We start from the raw sequence: 19918 nt of genomic DNA on the forward strand, positions 1-19918 counted from the left end.
TGAGGTTTACCCTAGCCTTTATCCATGCATATAACCTAACCGCAGTTTCATTTTAAATAGCTAGTGAATCTTGACGCTCAGTTACAGTTAATTCAGGCTGTTGCTACTACCAGAATCAGAATTGGTAAATACAATAAATGCACAGACATTTTTCTTTGTGTGAATGTTGCGGAGACAAAACTATTTACCGGGTAACTCTCTACTTTTACTGACACACATCGTACAAGGACTAAACGGAAACCTCACATACAGTGCAAAAGAGATAAGATTAGACAAAATACCAAAGGCATAATTTGTTTCTGTTATGACTGGCCTTATCAGTGAAATGAATCCCCTTCCTGATCATCTCTTACTGGGGATTATCTGCTTTAGTCATTGGCTACTAATCACATTTAATTCAACAAGCCCTTCCTATTATAGTAAATGGATTTCTGAGATACATTGCCCTCGCTAGTGCAACATAATGTAAGTAAACTGTGTAACATTAACACATTGTAATGCTCAGACTGGAAGAAGCACAGTACATATTAGACATGCAGGGATATGTTTTTGTTTCTCTGGTTGTTTGGATAAGTATTCATATAAGCCTATACGTAATTCAAAATTGGCCTACTGTTATATAATCGTTCTCAACATAATCGTTGAGAACTTTAGTGAAATCAAGAAGTATCTGGCCGAATTGCCTCACCCAAACACACCTATTTGATACAAGGTAACTGGTTATCATTGAGAAATCCAATCACAAATGGAGAATATCATAGGATAATGCTAGCATAGCAAGTAGGCTAAATGTATTTCTCTGTAGATGGTCGAGTGAAAACTTTCCATCTAGAATTAAAAATGCCTTTAACAAATGTTTCAAGGCATGTAGATGTAAAAAATGTTAATTACATGATTTTATGCGGTTATAATGCACCAAAAGCGTCAAATGTGACCCCTTGGATAGAAACCTAGCTTGGAAGCTAGAGGAAAGGGGGAAATGTGCGTTTTGGTGTGGGTTGAGCGCAATCTCATGTGGTTGAATGGTGGGCCGTACAATGCAGCCATAAAACTGTCAGACTACAGAAAGCTGGAGTCACTTAATGTTACAAGAGCCAATGGTTCTATTACAGACTGCTGTCTTTCCAGCACTTCATTCCCTTGTGGTTTGAACCACTTAATGAGTTGCTCATCACAGATCAATCAACCAAACGCTTATAGATGGCAGCTTCCAGATTCATTATCCTCTGGCCCCCCTCGCCCAGCCCACAGTCACTCCATTTGATGCCCAACATTTTTGAATAGACATGAGCAGATGTGAAAGCTTGGATGCTTTGACTGGCTACACTGTTAAGGATGTTGCCATCTTAAATACCAATGGATTTCAGCATTGAAATGGGTTATTGTTGTACTTTATTGTTAAAACTCGCCATAGCAAGGTAACAGCTCTTCTTACTGGGATCCATAAGAAAACATGAAAAACAATACAATTTACAGATATAAGATTAGTCCTTCAACATAATGTTGTACATTATATAGAAATTATGTTACAATAATACTAAGAATATAAAAATAACATACACCATACGTTGTTTCGGGTTATATTTGGCAAACTTACACCACTGTCCCCCATAGCCAGAAATGGAGAAAAGTTTCTCATCCCTTAGTCTGTGATGTCACTCCAGTGTATAACTGCATTAAGAATGAGTAAGGAAATGATTTTCAGCAGATCAAGACACATTTCTGATTTGTTACTATTAGCACTAGCATAACATTTAGCGTACTTGAATGTAAAGACAAATCTCAAACATTGTTGGAGGCCATAAAATATCTTGTGTGCAGTACAGCATGAAAACGACACACTAAACTGCCCAAAAAGAGTGGTGAATGTTCTTTGTCCTTAGACAAACCACAATTTTATGCAACATGAATCTCCCTGTAGAGTCTCAGTCCTCTGGCCTCTAGCTTTGAGAAAGCCGTTGGTGGTTGAATTGAATTGTCTGTTTATGAATGCTGTTTTTAGGTGGTCTTTCCATCAGTTATTTGGCCCATTGGTCTCACTTCAAGGCTTGGCTACACCATAGGGAGGATTGAGTAAACTCCGCTATCACTGAATAATGAGGTTTGCTAGATGTGTTTTTTAAATGTTGAGGTTATCTCTTCAAAGTGCATTTTTCCATTTTGTGATTTAAATTAACGTCCTTTCAGCATCCTCAAATAGCATTATGCTCTTCCGTGCTCCTTATTACCAGTGTGAAGTGCAAGTGATTTGTAGTATCAGTATACCACATTGGTTTGCACTCAGTATGAATGGGATAAGTCATTAGCTCACTGTCATGTAAGATAGACCCTGTAACATGTACCTGAGCAGATTCCTGACTAGTATTGTCTGCACACATCACTGTTTGGTGATTGATCTTTGATCTAAAAGCGTGTGTGTGTGTGTGTGTGTGCAGACAGTGGCAGGTGAGAGGTGTCACAGGGAATAGAGGACCAGGATAAAAGGTAGGAGGTTGAACTGATCCCTGGAGGCAAAGTCCTAACACATTCAGCTGTCAGTCATGTTAGGGGTCTGTGTGTGCATGTGTGTGTTTGCACAGCGGGCTGTTGTTTCAGCCATGATACATGGGCAGCATTCTTAGTCGATGTAGATGGGGCAATTTTACCAGCCGTTATGATCAACAGTATTTTCTCATGCTATAGGGTATATATTCATCATTGCCTACAATTTAATGCGTATTGATTTTTCTCCTATTTGTCAAGTTCCACCTCCACTGCAGGCAATAAAGCTTGTCCGCTGTCAATATTGCCTCAAAATATTGATTGTGTATCATGGCTTTAACAGCCAATTCCGAACTTATTCAGCTGTCTGTCCTCGTGTGTGTTTCTCTGTTTTTTCCTTGAACTCCTAGGGGCACGTTATTGCAGAAGATGAACTTGTTGACACTGGCAGTCGTGATAGGGCTTTCCAGCTTTTTTTCCCTTTTGGTTGTCTACAGTACAACTGGCCATCAGAACTTGGTAATTATAGACTAGATACTGATTTTTGGTATAAAGGTAGTAGATTTTTTAAGGCAAAAACTACATGAATAATTGCTAAAATGGAATATCAGGTTTTTTGTTTGTCTATGGGCTTTTCCATGGAGAAAATGAATTGAAAGCATACAATTGATATTTTTAACTAATAATTGAATGTGTTGTGATTTTTTTTCTCTTTTTTTCAAATGTTGAATAAAAACATTTAACAGATTTTATTAAAGCTTAAGCTTACAGGCACTTGTTTTCCTCCAAACTAATGTAAACTGGGTCTGGCCCAGCAGCTCATTATATTTGCTCTCCCATGTTCCTTGGGTTGATGTGACATTTTAAAGTAATCAATAATATTTGATGCACCTTGTTTCAAGCAGTCAATAATTTGGAGCACCTTGGAGCTTTGTGCTTTCTCTAAAGCCAAGCTCAGACTACACAAAGAATTTGTCTTTAATGATGTTCAGTATGTTAGGTTACACAATCAGAGCATACAAATTCGTCAAATGTGTTGGTTGCCAGGCTGGACACACAACACACAACTCGGGTCACAACGTCGTCTGTTTAAGACCAAGCGTCAGGTTCGCCAGGGAATGGGGAGGAGGGGTCTGCGCTGTCAGTCAAAACGTTTTGAATCATGACTGCTCAAGATGCGCTGTGCGCTGCTGGCAGTGTTTGGTTGCAAAAAGAAAAGGCATGTATGGACCTGCTGCCGGATGTGAGGAAGAGGACACTTTATGGGCTGTCTGTCCTCCAAACAGAACTTGAGGTAATTCATGTAGCTTTACCTTCACACTGCACATATGTTTCCTAGTGTGGTATAGCGAGATAGGAGTCTCACTTCACGGTATCTGTTATTATTATTATTATTATTATTTACAGTCTAGGATGTGTACCTGCAAACATTGTTTTCATTGTTGGTCATCGTCAAGGAACACGTCGTTGGGATTGTCGTACTACAAGATGCACTACAAAAAAATTCTGACAAGCTAGACTCAACGTTGGGGTGTCGTACTACGTCGCCACGTTGAGTCTGCTCTCTTACACTATGCCCCGCTACGGTAAAAACGGCCGGTTGTCGTTCATGAACTCCAATTTCGCGTGCAATGCAGAATACTTGCAACTGCAGAAACCTGGCAAAATTGGGCCAATTTCGTGTAGTCTGAGCTTGGCATAAGTGTGCCACGGTCAAAAATACAGAGACACCAAAATAGGTGCACCATTAGCTCTTTTATTGCTAATATAAATAGTGAGCACACAACATTGAGTATATGCTATAAGTACTGATCTCATTTAGACTCAACTTTTTTTTAAATAACTACGTAGCTATTAACAGGCCACTTGTCACAGAGGCACTAGGCATGGGTTCATTGTTATCCATCTTAAACTGAACACCATGCTGAAGCTGGAAAAATTCTGCGTTCCCTCCAACTGGATTGAATTATGGCTTACTGCATATCCAAAGTGCAGTGTTGGGTTTGTACAGTAAGATATGCACTATGTTAGCCTGTAAAATTACACCCACTCAATACATGGTACATGATGTTAAATGTGCAATAAGTAAGATTTTTACAATCGAGTAGCACAAAATAACTAGGCTATATTATATCTGTAGAGGTTGATATGGTTGCTGATCAATACCAGTGACATAAAGATTTCTTTACCAAGTGCTGAGATTTTCAAAACTTATTTTATTTATTTTTGTTGCTGTGAACACAGGCATTACAAATGGGCATTAGCTGGACGCATAGACATTTTGTGGTGATCCAGTATTCATACCCCCCCCCCCCCCCCCCAAATAAATTCAATAAAATGGGATTACAGGTAGGCCAATAAAGGCTTACAGATAGTATACAGTACTTTTTTAAACCAAAGTTAGCGCTCTATAAGTCCTTTTTTATTATTTTTTATTCTCACAGGCAAGTCAAAGTCACAATTTTGATATGCTTATATAAGACGTTGGCTAATTCATTTCACCGCTCCCCCACTACTGACCACTGAATATCCGCACATTTACTTAACAGCAAATTCCTCTGTCACTGGAGAGCTGATGGAAGTCACATTGATAAGAATAAATGATTAACCATTAGGATCAAAAAGATCAATGTGTCAAGCATGATGCTACAAGCATAGCTCAGTGGCTACTGGCCAGTATTTTTTAATTTGACCAGAAGGTATTCTAGTTAACAACACTCTTCACTTGTGATCTAGTAGCTAGCCTACTGGCCTCTATTGTGGATAAGATGAAGATGTGACTTTATTTGTGTCAGTTGCAAGCCACCGTAAACTGTGCCAGAGGCCTCTGTGTTGTAATTCCTTTGTCACTGTTAGAGCTCAATGAACATCACAGATTACTTAATGCCCCTTTTACAAATGTTGGAAGTTTCTGTTGAGGACAAATTTTCCCTTGGCTAATACTCCTAGGCTGAATATTAGCCTCAGTGTATGAAATACTATTAATTTTCTCACACCCTAAACTGTAGACAATTTTTTGCTTTCTGCATTATCACATTTTTATTTTTTTTAATACAGAGCTATTTCACAGGTTTCCAATCCCCTTTACAACTGAGTGTAAAAATACTGCAGAGAAAATTCACCTTTGCCACTCGACCTGAGTCTAATACTAGTACTCTTGCCAATTGAGTGGAATTTTGTAATACCATCAGAAACATGTTGGGTACTAACCCATGTTTTAAGAAGCACTGATCTATAATTGTCACATTGCTTCTTAACTGGTCTTGCATCACCGTGAGGACCTACGGGAGTAGAACATTTGGTTTGGTCAGAACTATGTAACAGTGACTCTACACCAATTTTAATTCGTCATCATCACATGAATACATTTTCTGTCAACCATACAATATAATTAAACCTAGATATAAGGATCTAATTTATTGAGAATGTTCTTTACCATAAGTAGGTCTTCTTGAATTTGGGTTAGTAGGCAGCGACCACAGCAGGGGGTAAAAATCTCCATAAACAGATAATCATGAAGGGTATTTATCTCACAGTATAGGCTCTTTACAGATGAAAAACATTTCCATTTACAGTGGCCCGGCACAATGTTGTCACATAATCCAGGGATGGAGACCCATGAGGTGTGTGACTGATGAGATGATTTTGGGAAGGAGAATAGAAGAGGAGGAAGCCTGCACAGACAGGAGGGGAGATGCTGTCCCTCAGTGTATAGTGCTGTCCTAGATCTAAAATAGCCCAGGAGCAGTTTGGAGCCAGTTGCTGCAGGGCCTGATAGAGTGGAAGGCAGGGGGATTTCTGATTCCATCAAGCTGCCCTAAGATAGGCTATGCCTTGTACTTAGGTGTATTTGCTTTTGGATTACATTTGTGATAGCAGAAGCTATTAGTTTTGAGGTTGTCCTATAGGTCTGTGTTTTGTTACATATTGGCATGTTTTTGTTAGAATTTGCGGTGCATTGATACAGTTTTAATTATTGAGATTAGTATAAGTAATAGTAAACGTTATTGATGCTGAAATGGTAGCTACCTATTACACTACACAGAAAGTAGTATTTATAAAGAAATAAGTTCCTACACCATTAACTGTTGAATAAAGTAAGAATAAAGCATGGTGCCACAAAAATGAAAGAGGAGCTATTAATATCAGTATGAGCGTAGTACTCACTATTAGGTACGTATATTTGTGCTTGGTTTGCAAAAAGTAATGGTGTTGGTGCACCACACTAGTTAGAATCGGCATTTTATTGGCCGTTGTCTGTTTTTATGTGTATTTTTAGCCTGTTTGCTTCCCATATGACCATATGAGTGAAATGCTCCCTGCCTTGAGGATTTAAAATAAAACCCTATTCATTTCTATTCTATCCAATGCTGAAGTGTGATAACGCCCACTGGTTTTGATGTGTTGCCTAAAGAGCAGATGCCTGGTGAGGTATTATGTGGGAGGAGAGAATTGGGGTGGGGGTTGTATTGTACATGTTTTCCAGGAATGGTAGCTGGATGTGTGTGTGTGTGTGGTTTATTCTTTGACTATCCTTTCCTCCTCCTCCTCCCTCATTATTACCTCTTCTGGTCCCCCCAGGCTGCAGGAATCTCCCTTTATGGAATGGAACCAACATTATTAGTGGTGTTTCAAAACACACACACACACACATTTAATTATATTTACATCGGTACAAGAAATATGTGGGCATAAACTTTGAAGATGGAATCCGAAACGATGCAAGACCTGACTGTTGCATTCACCATGTGCTCAATTTGCAATCCCACTGTGAATGTACAAAACAACTGCAGACAGACACACACCAGCTGTAGTAGCATTCAGGCTAGCTGGCTAGCTGCAGACCGTGATTTTGTGTCCAGGCCCTGAGCTACAGTTGGTGAATTAAGCCCTAATGAAGTCCCCCTAACTGTGTGTTAATGCTTAACAAAGTGCCCCAAAATTACCCAGCTTAAGTCAGGGAGCAGGTTCTACTTCATTTCAGTCAATAGGTAGCTCGAGTACCTGCTGTGTGTGTGTGTTGGAGAGACACAGCTCATGATAGAATTCGATTTCAATTAGGGATGCCGCGATCGATTGGCCAGCAATCGGAATCGGCCGATATTCAGTATAAATATGAGATCGGAGAATTCCGATAATGTTTTATAGTCGCCGATTGCAAAAAATGATCGATGACGCAAAACACGTGAGCCATTTCTCTTCTTGAACTTCTTAAATTCATATTTCTTTAGGCTACATGTTAATTAAAAACACAAATCTTCATGGACAACCAGTAACGTCACAGTCCGTCACGCCCGCTACTTCCCTCATTTAATTCTCTGCTTATTTAATGCATCAATTCATCGCATGCCATGTGCGTTTGTTTACATAACGGTCTGCACTCTGCACCGCTGTCCGCATCGTACTGGACGACGGTCGAGACCCTAACAGCGGAGAGGCAACTGAAAAGTCTCATTTCTCTCTCTCTTAAGAACATTCACTTATACAAAAACAAAGACTGAAACGGATATATATCTTCGGAGGGTGTCTCCATTTATTTAACTCGACTCAACAACACAGGCAAGTGGCAACAGTCTGAGTCTTGTGCTTCGGTTATCTCACTAAATCATGTTGCTACCTAGAACGCACATGGTTTTGTTTACATAATGATCAAGTAAATATTGATGTAGAAAAAGAAAATGTGGATACTTTTTAACCAGGACTCAATTTGATGGATGAAATGTATGTAAAATGGAAACTGACCTATAATAGTGCTATACTAGCTGCTATAACAAAACAAAAAAACTATCTATGGCCGATCGGTATCAGCAGATATGGCTCATAGACGATCAGCGATCGGCGTCAAAAAACGTTATCGGGGCATCCCTAATTTCAATACTATGGGTTACAGTACATTACATACAGTATCGGTATCATACACAGTATATGCTATGACTGAATTGATACAAACTATACAGTATATGATTATGTGCTTATATGGACTAGGGGACAAATTGAGGCAAAAACTGATTTTTTTTCCACTTATTTCCATTCCTCATCTTTACAAAAGTGGAGAAAAGAGGCCTGCTCCTTTGTGGGGTTACAATTGTCAATCAGAATTTGCAAAATCTTGCATAAAATCATAATTTAGTATTTGGACACTATCCCAGTGATAAGCCATGTACAGAAATTGCTTAACTAGCCAAATTGATATTGCACATCAGCCATTATCCAGCGTAGAGCATCACTGATTATTGTGTAGCAATCCTCAGTTTTCAGTGCAAATTCAATTTACTGATAAAATGTTTTCATCATGAAAGTGTCACAAACAGCGAGCAGAAAAAAATGGGGCAATACAAATTTCTGGTGATCGCAAGGTTGTTGGTTCTATTGTCAACACCAACCGAAAGGGATAGCCTACTGAGCTACGCTGCATGTGTACACTACATTGCGTATCTGAACTTGTTGCGGCCCACTTGCAGCACAGCATTTTAAGCTGCTACACCAATTACGTATTTGTTCCGCCATGGTCTTCTGGTTGTATTGCGCCTATCTACATTTTACTTTTGGGTAAGTGAACAAAATTATCTACTTTTGCTTATTTTTCCATGAACAACTCAAGTTGTTACATTTAGCAATTGTAGCGTATCTGGTTTGAGGTTTGATAGCATTGATTTGTAATTTTTTTTTACCCAAACATTTATTTCAGTGACATTGGTTTAAGTAGGCCTATCCTCTATTTTGTTCACTGACATTGTGATAAACGACTATACAAAGCAAAATCTTGGCATATATATATATATATTTATATACATTTATATGGTTCAAATACGCAACAGCTGCATGGTCTGACAAAAATAGTAGCCATCCGTATCTCCAAATTTGCGGCTCCAATCCGGCTCCATTTCAGATCCGGCAATGTCCAGTGGAGCAAGCTGCACTGAAGTAAATGGCTGTGTATTCCGACCCCTCCAACACGAATGGACGGAACAGAAATGCACCCGGTTACAGCTGTGAGCAAATGACTGAAGGTGGTTGGTGTACAGCGCCTACGATCACTGCCAAAGTCAACCTTAAAGGAATAGTTCACCCAAAAATGAAAATTCTGTTTTCTACTCACCCTCATTTGAAATACAGGTGATGTTTCTTTGTCCACATAACACGCGTGGAGGTTGCCAGCACAACTCTGTAGCAGCCTGCAACTCTGAAGTCAGTGGGGACCAGGACTTTAAAGTTCCAAAAAGGGCAAGAAAGGACCATAAAATTAACCTACTCCATGCAGCTCTTACAGCATAATCCAAGTCCTCTGAAGCCAAACGATCACACTGTGAGTGGAAAAGACCAGAGATTTACACCATTATTTTTGCACAAATCTTCACTAGAGCTGTCGTTTTTAGAAAACGATCACGCTTGCGCGCACCCAGACCTGTTGCATTCATGTGAATCTTTCTCACTTCTGTGTTTACACTCCTACGCATAGGTCTACCTCCCAAAAAGTGAAAGAACTCTGCTCAAAATGCCTCATTCAGATCCGACGTTACCTTTTCGGTCCTTGATTTGTTACCCAGCTGTTGTAGCAGCGTGGGATCTTCCTGGATGGCTTTGTTAAGCGGTCCGCCTTGGCGATAGGCTACTATGGGAAACCCTGCATGTCTTGCGTTAGGCTTCATTTTAAATTACTTAATTTGAATAATATCAACCTTTGACCTGTCTGTCCACTGAGGCCTGGGGTATTCATTTGACCTTATCAACACAATACCATTGATGGAGCTATCATTCATATCATCAGCTTTATTAGATAAAATACTCATTTGGGAGCATGAATACTAGCGACTAAGGGTGCCTGGACATTTTGTTGAGGAAAATGGGTAGCAAAAGAAAAATTTCTTAAGCTTAAATTTCAACTGAATGAGTGTGCAATGCAAAACCTATCCTCCAAGTTGTAGCAACTTTGGTCAAGCCCAGCAGCAATTTCTGTTTGCTGGCCCTTATCTATGAGAATGCAAGGCTGTGTTTGACATTTTCAGGCAACCAACAATTTGGTGTGTCTTGTTTTTCCCCAACTATGCCTCAAGCACAGTAATCGCTTCCGAAACATGGATGAGATGTGTGGACTCGTCTGTGTCCCTTTTTACTCTGTCCTTCCCCTACACACACAAGTGCATGCTCTCTCTCACTTTCGCTCTCACACACACACACACACACACTGGTTTATAGTGAGTGTCCTCTGGAGAATGGTCTTTACAATCAGGGCTAGTGGTCTGATGAATAGAAGTGCTTATGGTTAGAAAGGGTCTTTTTAGAAAAAGAGCGCCCAAAGCACCTCATCATCACCTCCCCCTGAAAACAAAGGGAGTTGTGGTTAGACACTCCTACTGGTCACACACACGCCTACTGACCTCTGTTCCACACACCATCATTAGACACAAGCACTTACGGTTCCCTTCTTGTACTAACCCATTCACACGTCATCACATTTGCCTACACACACACACTCTCTCTCTCTCAGAGTAAAACAGATTAACACACACACATCTTCCTCTTCTCTATTCAGGCACAGCTGTGGTTGGCTATGGGTTGTGTTTGCAGGATAGGACCTCAGGGTTAGGTTAGCCACCTGTCCATGTGTTAATGATGGGCATTGTTCCCTCTCTCTGACTGATGGGAGGAAGAGTGAAGGGAGAGGCGGAGAAAGCTAATGAGAGAGAGGGGGAGAGACAGAGCAAGAAAACAAAAGGGAGGGAGGAATGGAAGATGGGAGAAAGGGAGAGAGGCGCTAGAGGAAGGAAAGAAAGGTTAGGGGATAGCTTAATGAAGATTTGTGCTGTGAGAAGTGTATTGAGCAATAGGTTAACCAATTCCCCTGGGACACACACACACACGCACAGGAGTTTACTTATTTGTGTGGGACATATTTGTAAGAGGCATATGTACAAAGTTGTACATCAAACGATTCGGTAGTGGTGGCCCTGCACTGACTATTGCCCCCACTGCTAAAAAAGACTGCAAAGTTAATGCAGTTTCCTCATTTGACCTCTTCTCAAACAAAACAAAAGAAATTCAATTAGTACACATACCATACCATAAGCCTAGAGTTTTATTCACCCCCACAGGTGGAAGAAGCATTTTAGATTTCATTTAACCTGCACTATTGGGCCATCGTTTCCATTCATCATGAGCCTTTGGTTTACACACTGTCAAAAACACGAAGTCTACCTCGAACATAAATGGACATTTTTTTAATTTAAACTATACAGTTTTATGGTCATAAAACATTAAAATCTTATTTGTTGCTTACTGTGCTGCTGATGACTGGAATCCATGTGCAACTTTTTCCTTTGTAATTTTGTGCCCTTGATTGAGAAAATGTAAAGAAGGATGAGCATTAAAGTATGTAAAGAGGTTTCCGTGATATGTAGTATGCTTATGAATTTTTAACTCTTTTGAGGTGTCTGCAAATTCCATAAATTTTTCAGAAAAGTTGCCACAAAATCAAGATTTTGGTCACTTTTGTCTATTTTGGATACTCAGAACTGAATGCTAGCACAAATATGTGGTGCATTTGTTTTTAAGCACCAGGGAAGGCATTTTGATGTCAGTGTTCCTGAACGGGGCATTTCAGCTTGACCGCATTAGACTACATGCCCTGGATGATGACAAATCCTAGCTGTGTTTATAGTGTCATTGTCAACTGGCTAAGAAGCACAAGCCCAGGATGGATCGGTTCAGAATTCATTTGGAAATTCATCTGATATTCCTATTCAACTCAACAAATTCGATTTTTTTTATATTTCTACAGGAAACAGAATTGGACAAATTACTTTTGATTTACCATAAGGTGAATGGGTGGGTGATGTGCAGAGTACGTAGAGCTTGCCACATCATATTGTATGCAGGCCTATGGCACATGACAGAGCCACATGTAAAACCAAGATGTAGACAGAACAACTGGCTTGACAACTGCCATCACATACCAAGTCCCATCTCTTTCATGAACTCAGCTTGGAGTAAAAGTCAACATTTGAAATGCTTTTGAAGTCAAATTTTAGTCATGATCAGAGTACATCACAACATCACAACAAGTGCATCACAACACACTCACAAACACACCTTTTCTTTGTTTTATAAATTCATTCCTCAGCTGTTCTGCTCTGTGTTTTTGCAGCGCTTTTGTGGTTCTGGCTCATCTGTGTATTGGATCATGCTTACACATGGCTTGGTGCAGGACTTGACCTATTGCTACTGTATTTTGTTCTCTATTCTATTTCTTCTCTCTTTCGCTCTCTCTGTCACTCGATCTGTCGCTCACCCGCTCACTGGCTTTCTCATTTGCTGTCTTACTGTTTGCTTTGCTGCTTGTATTTGATGTTCTTGCAGCACATCGCATACACAATCTCTCATACACTCATGCTGGCTCTCTCTTTCTCTTACAGACATGCACACACACCATATAGGCTATATGTACACAGGAATGAATAGCAAACACTTGCTCTGGCCTATTTTACTTGACACAACTTGTCTCGCATGCACACATACACAATTGAAAGTATAAAAGCTATTTTGTGCACAAGAATTAGCAGCAAGCACCATTTCTCATAATTGGCTATTTAGTACACTATTTAGCATTATTACTAAATGCACGAATTGATGGTTACAACACAGTTTTACTACACACACTCAAACACACTGTCTCTGTCACTGTCTCCCCTGCTGCCTAACCATTTGCTGTTGCAGTGGTGCTTTGCTTTGTTTTTTTTTGTTTTTTTTCCTGTGTTCGTTGTAATCATGACCTCTCGCTGTTTTAATTTCAGATTTGCATATCCACTTCCACTCCTTCCTCATTTGCATACAGCAAGAATGGCGAGCGGGCATCCCACAGACAAATTCAGTTTCATGTATCAACCAGACACGCACAAGAGGTACGGGGCACACACGCACTCACACCCACACACACACACACACACTTGCGCACAGACATACCACTCACAAACCAGGTAAGTTCAAATTATAGAGGAGTACATTGAAGGTCTTTTCATCCACATGGTGAAACCAGTGGAGAAAGATGCCTTATGGGAGATGTAGTATAAATGGCTCTGTTCAGGTGCCTATTAGGGTACCTTCACACCAACCATTCCCAGCACCGTTTTTTTAATAGCCACTGTTCAGTTCTGTAGTGGCTGGCCCTTTTTGACCCTGTAGTGGAAATTAGACGTCTAAGCCTTGGCCAGCCGTGCTTGGTGCCACACAGGAAACCAGGCCATTATTTTCAATGGATCCATGCGTCCTTGTGCTTTTCTGTCAGTACTTGTGCCTTTCACTGCAACACTCCCTGTTTTTAAATATATGCTTAAGTAGAACCAAGTTGAAGGTGAGGATTCTTGCGCCTTGATTTTGTTGCATCCTAGCAAAATCCTTCGTCTGAATGTCGCCTTAAGAATCTGAATGTGGGATTAATGTGTATGATGAGTGTGTGTGTGTGTGTGTATGCCTGATAATCCTAACAATTTCCAATTTACGTGGGTTGAGCTCACATCTCTCTCTCCCTTCCATGTTTCTCTCTCATCTTTCATCCCCCTTCCCTCTGTCTCTCACTGTATTTCTCTTCCCATCATCTCTCTCTCTCTCTCTCAGTAAGAACAGGTTATCTTCGGGTATGAATCCAGTCTACAGCCCCGTTCAGCCTGGCACCCCGTATGGAAACCCTAAGAACATGGCCTTCACAGGTAAGACAAATGCGCACATACATTCACCATTTGCTACTGGGATAAACACTTTTTAATGAGGACAGATGTTGGTTGAGCAACTTACACACTGTGAAACAGACTAACTTGCTATACATTTTTGACACGCATTCGTTGGATTAATTTGGGCAAACCATTTACATTTTAGGCATTTTGTTGACGCTCTTACCTGGAGCAACTTTCAGTTGGTGCAATAATCAAATTAAGTTTAACTTCATAGATCACAAAAAACACAAGTAAACACAACCAATAGTAAAATGTGCAAGTCATAGCGCTATGACACTACACTAATATACTAATACACACTACACTAATAAATATTCCTAAGTTTTCAGAATGGTCATGTTCAATAGATTAGTGTCAAGTAAAGAAATGAAAACCAGGGAGACAAGTAGGAATGGGGTTTTTTGTTTGTTTTTTTTACAAGATGAGCATTTTCAGTACAAGTAGAAGAGGAAAGTAAAGGAGAAAGGGACGTTATGTAGGGGGAGAGGAAGGTATTTCAGGGATTTCACAAAGAGATGAGGCAGATGAGGGACATCTGTCCCAACTTCCATCATTGAGGAAGCAGGATGGAGCAGAGTCGAGCCTTTGTGGCGCGTGACTGAGTCGCTACAGGCATGAGAAAGCTAAGCCCCCGGTAGTAGTACAGCATGAGGCACGAACATCAATGTAAGGCTAGACCGTGGCCTGGAGGTATGAGGGTTTACATCAGCACAGGGCTTTGAATTTGATACAAGCAGCCAGAGGCATTCAGCGGAGGACGTGCAGGAGGGGGTGACATGGGGTTTTTTGTAAAGGTTGAAGACAAGGCAGGCTGCAGCATTCTGCATGAATAGGGGCAAAGTCCCTGGTGAGGAGTGGTTTGATACGGCAGATATTGTAGAGTGTAAACCTGCAGCATTGTGGGCAACAACAGCTGGTTAGTATCGCACTGCGATTTATGGTACTCGAGGTAAAAATGTCACTCTGGTTTTGGTCAATGGTGATAGAAAGGTCTTGCAGAGGGTTTAGGGTTAAGAGCAGCTTAGTTTTGTCAAGGTTAAGCTTGAGGTGGTGGGCACACAATTGGAGATGTCAACCACGTAGCTGGAGATGCAGACCTGCCAGATTGTACCCATTTTGCGTTGCAGCTCCGCATTTTGACATCCGACCACACTGGTATGAGTTGTTACTCTATTATAATGCACCAAAAGAGACTGGTTGTCATCTTTTCAACCTGATACAGAGAAATGAAGCTGGGATAATTGGCAAATGCATAATATCATTTTACCAGCTAATCAGGCGTCTTGGCGTCGATGTGATCCCACCCTCCCTCTCCCTCCCTCCTCACACTCAGTCCCCCTTTTCTCCGTCGCTACACTGCAGGGTTTTCCCCCAGAAGATAGCACCGAGTTTGAACTGCAGTGCAAAGGTAGCTACAGGAGCGGTTTACATTTCCTGCAATCATTTTGCAGTGCATGCCATATGTAATTAGATTTTTCAACATTTCAACAATTTTTTGTCATTTTTGACATACAAACTTAAATTGTGTCAAACCTAGCTTGAAATTAACTGCTGTCCCGGCTAACAGACATTCCCCAAGTAAGAAGACGTGGATGTAACAATAAAGTTTGTAGGGCAACATAACATAGGGATAATTTCTTTGGCTAGACTTCCATTTATTCCTGTGGGTGTCAGGTGATTGACAGTAAGTAGAGCGTAATATGTGCACACATTGATTTGAAAAACACTCAACTCGGGCGCAATGAAATTATAAAAACAGTCTGTGGAAGTTGATTGTCATACTGTACAAAAATGATATGCAAATATTCACACTTCTGAAATGGTAGATAATTTGAATATTAATAACAAAATAAATAAACCATAATCCCAAAAGTTTGTATTTGTGTCCATATTCAACTAATAAAAAATAATTGTGATAGGATGAAAGGTTTTTCAAATTTTATTCATGTACCATAACACTGAAACTCATAAACATAGGCTATATATTCAAAATGTATAAACCCTTAAAAAGTGACTCGACAATTTACTTAGATTTGCTTTTATAGAAAATATTTCATACATATTTCTGGAATATGGAGCTGGAAAACACATGAACACTAGCAATGTGAAGGATCAGATGTTTTTATGAACGTAAATCAGTGCCTGGATCAACAAACAAATGATCCATTGTCCGTTTGATAATCTAAACAAAGAACACGTTTTCTTGCAGTGGCCTTTCTAAAATGAGCAGTGGTGAAAGTTACTATATTGTAGGGCTGCACGATACTGGAAAAAACTGACATTGCAATATTTTTTTTCCTGCGATATATATATATATATATATATATATATATATATATATATATATATATATATAGCGATTTGAAAAAATACAGGAATTTTCACCAAATGACTTGAATAACTCTATCAAGCCTTGCCCCTTTAAGAAGGTGGTCTTGTGGGTAACCTGCACTGGTGACGTCGTAGGAAGTGAGTGTGTTTTTAGCGGCAGCCAGAGTGAGTTGCAGGATGCTAAGTGAGTAAAGTTACCATAGTTAGCAGAAAAGAGCTTAGAACGTCACCGAGAGGCCGTGCATTATGTTCGCTGCTGTACAGAAATAAAGTGCCAGTTCTCCACTGCAGAGTTGGTCCGGACTCTTAGTAAAAAGCTTGTTACCAGCTACGAGCCAGGCTAAGCTAAAATAGGCTAGCACAACACCAGAGGCTTCCCAACTACGGTTCGGAGCCGCGAAAGCTGGAAAGGTAACATACGCTACTCTTATAACAAACCCTTAAATCGGAGTAAATTATGTTATATCAGACAGACTTCTCTTGTAGATTAGTCATGGAAAATGAGAACCGTGCGAGTTTTCCTTTTGTATCAAGCAGCAAAAAAGTTGTAGCATGACGTGTTTGAGTTAATTTGCCTTACTTGACATCGCACGTCCTGCGATGTGACTATTGCGCATGCGCACATCGCGATGACGATGCTGAAACGATATATCGTGCAGCCCTACTATATTGTGTTATGATCAAGGAGTTGATAAGCAGACAGATGGTTTGTTCTATTGCACGGAGCTCGGCTCTAAGGGAAAGCGATCCGGTTGTCTTTGCGACAGCGGCGCAAACAACAATACCACTTGGAAACGCTAGGGGGGGACAACGGGGGGAAAGTTGAAAAGTTGTCTGTATCCACTTTAAAAATGCATTTGTAATGTAGCCGCTGCATTATGAAGCAAGAAACGCTAGATATTTTGTAATTATATTACAGTAAATTGTTCTGGATGAATGGGTAAATGTTTCTGAATGACAGAATCTGGTAGTGTGACCCTCCTAGTGTCCCGACCAGACGGCAAGCATTTAGTCTGAACTGCCCTAGTCGGGCAAGAAGTCTTGCAGTGTGACCCAGGCTTTAAGCATTATTGCAGCTCACACAAGATGAAAAAAATTCAATTTACACGACACGTGCACTCTAGGTGGTTGACAAAAATGTCCTTCAAGGTTGGCAGGTCTGGAGAAGCAAGCCTTAACCCGTGTGTCAAGTAAAGGAAAATAAAGGCAGAGTTGAGTGTCATCAGCATAGCAATGGTAGGACAAGTTGTGGGATGTAGAGAGAAAATGGGCAGTGGCCCAGGACACGATAATTCCAGTTATTTTCAACCTGGACTTTTTTTCTTAGTTTTTGCCATCATGACAATTGATTGTGTTCAACATGTCATCGCTTACTTCACTGTAGAGCAGGGGTCTCAAACTCAATTTACCTGGGGGCCGCTGGAGGCAGAGTCTGGGTGAGGCTGGGTCGCATCAGGTATTCCACAAGAAAAGCTTTGTTAAAAAAAATCCAATCTTCTCAAATGTCTTTATTTTTATTTTTTAACACAAAATAAGATTTAAACGTCTTTATTAACAGTTCTTTAACCTCAATGGGTTCTTCTGAATATGAATTGTCCTGAACATGAATGGAACATTGAAGAACATGAACTGTTCTTCTGAACATGGCCTTTCCGCTTTTTTAACATCATTTCCGCTTCTTTTTCCTGTGACAGCAGCACGGTGGTCGGCGGATAATAGCCCGGTAGCAGTCTCCTTTGTTTTAGCGCTCGATGTTCATGTCTTTCATGATGACATGAACACCATGGCATTTGTAGATGGTAGAAAGTACCGGGATAGCGAGCGCAAAAAGGCGACTGCTCCCGGAGTGTTATCCGCCGTGCTGTTGTTACAGGAAAAAGAAGCGGAAATGACACCGTGCTGTTGTTGTTGTTGTTGTAAACGTAGTCATAGAAACAAAAAAAACAAATGACATCATATAGAAATATATGTAGTGTTCATCGTGTGAGGCAATGCAAATAGCGCGATGCAAATAAAAAATAATGACCCACAAATAACGGTGCGACCCTATAATTGGTCCGGGTTACCGGGGACTGTTATCGCCGACGGACAGGTGTCGACAGGTGACTGCAGACTACATTAGGCTACATTGAGTTCCTTACTTTTCTTTTATCCCGCCGCGTACGCATCACTTTGATTTATTTTGTCAGAGAGAGACATATATACGTATAATGTCCCGCTGGGCAGCAACTTAAAAAACTTTTTTTTGGAAGTGTTGTGAACGCAGCGCGCTGGGACGAATGTCCGCGTGTGCCCAATAGAAACGAGGCAGCCAGCCAGGCACGGAAGAAAACTCTCCATGGCAACGCTGCTGTAACTTTCACTCATTGAGAAATGTTTCTCTGCTTGCATCAAGCCCGGTCGATGTCCCACCCCCGCAAGCCATATATCCCACCGTGATTGGTAGGTTCGTTCAGCTCCGCACACAATACTGTAAAGTGCCATCCATATAAAACTTGCGGGCCGCACTAACATTAAACTTTCATATTAAGGTGGGGGCCACAAAATATCGTCTCGCGGGCCGCAATTGGCCCGCGGGCCGCGAGTTTGAGACCCATGCTGTAGAGCTTGACATAGCTTCAGTTCACAGAGAGTGCTGCTGTCCAAAACACACTTACAGGGCCAACATAATCTCAAACAGTTGAACTCAAAATGCAATTAAAACACATCCTTCTTACGTATGGTTGATTGTATTAGTGTGAATATAACGGATAATTTGGATATTTAATACCTTGGACTGCCAACTTTGGTGGGTTCCCTGCTATGTTTACCTCTTGTGTTGACATACTTCCTATCACCATAGCATCAGAGTATTATAGTGTGTTGAAAGGACGTGTTTTAATCACATTTTGGGTTCAACTGTTGGAGATTATGTTGGCGCTGTATCTGTGTATTGTGTATCTGTGTAGCGAAATGAAGCTCTACAGTGAAGTAAGTGATGAAATTCTCAACACAATCAATCGTCTTGATGGCAAAAACCAGGAAAATATGGCCCAGGATTCTTAAGTACCTTGCTAATTCAGAAATGCCATCACCTCTGTGAATATAGTTAAATGGGTTAGTTGTGTATAAAGATTTATGCTGTTTACAATGTTAGAAGTGTATTTAGGTGTTCTCAACTGCTTGGAGCAGCTGAAAAGTGTTCAAGTAAGGGTTACATGACTTGTGGTGGGCTGCAGACATAAAAAAGAAATCTGTAAAATCCTGACATGGATTTTCCTTCTCCATATAAAAATATTTCATTTTACTTGCAGGCTGCTAAAGTAAAAATTGAGTTTTTGTAAGGTTTTACTGAACTGAACTTAATTCCATGTTATAGTTTACAACCGTATCCATTCAAA

General features: G+C 40.5%; 1 protein-coding gene across 1 annotated transcript in view; it reads left to right on the forward strand.

The window, feature by feature from the left end:
* fam168a (family with sequence similarity 168 member A) overlaps window positions 1-19918 on the forward strand; it is a 31745-nt gene that overhangs the window by 1087 nt on the left and 10740 nt on the right. Inside the window, exons 2-3 of the mRNA XM_078284205.1 lie at window positions 13272-13379; window positions 14092-14183. Coding sequence (XP_078140331.1) covers window positions 13318-13379; window positions 14092-14183 — 154 coding nt within the window. The 5' untranslated portion in view covers window positions 13272-13317. The remainder of the gene's footprint in view (window positions 1-13271; window positions 13380-14091; window positions 14184-19918) is intronic.

This window comes from Centroberyx gerrardi, chromosome 6 (assembly GCF_048128805.1).
Source record: "Centroberyx gerrardi isolate f3 chromosome 6, fCenGer3.hap1.cur.20231027, whole genome shotgun sequence".
Taxonomy (NCBI): Eukaryota; Metazoa; Chordata; class Actinopteri; order Beryciformes; family Berycidae; genus Centroberyx; species Centroberyx gerrardi.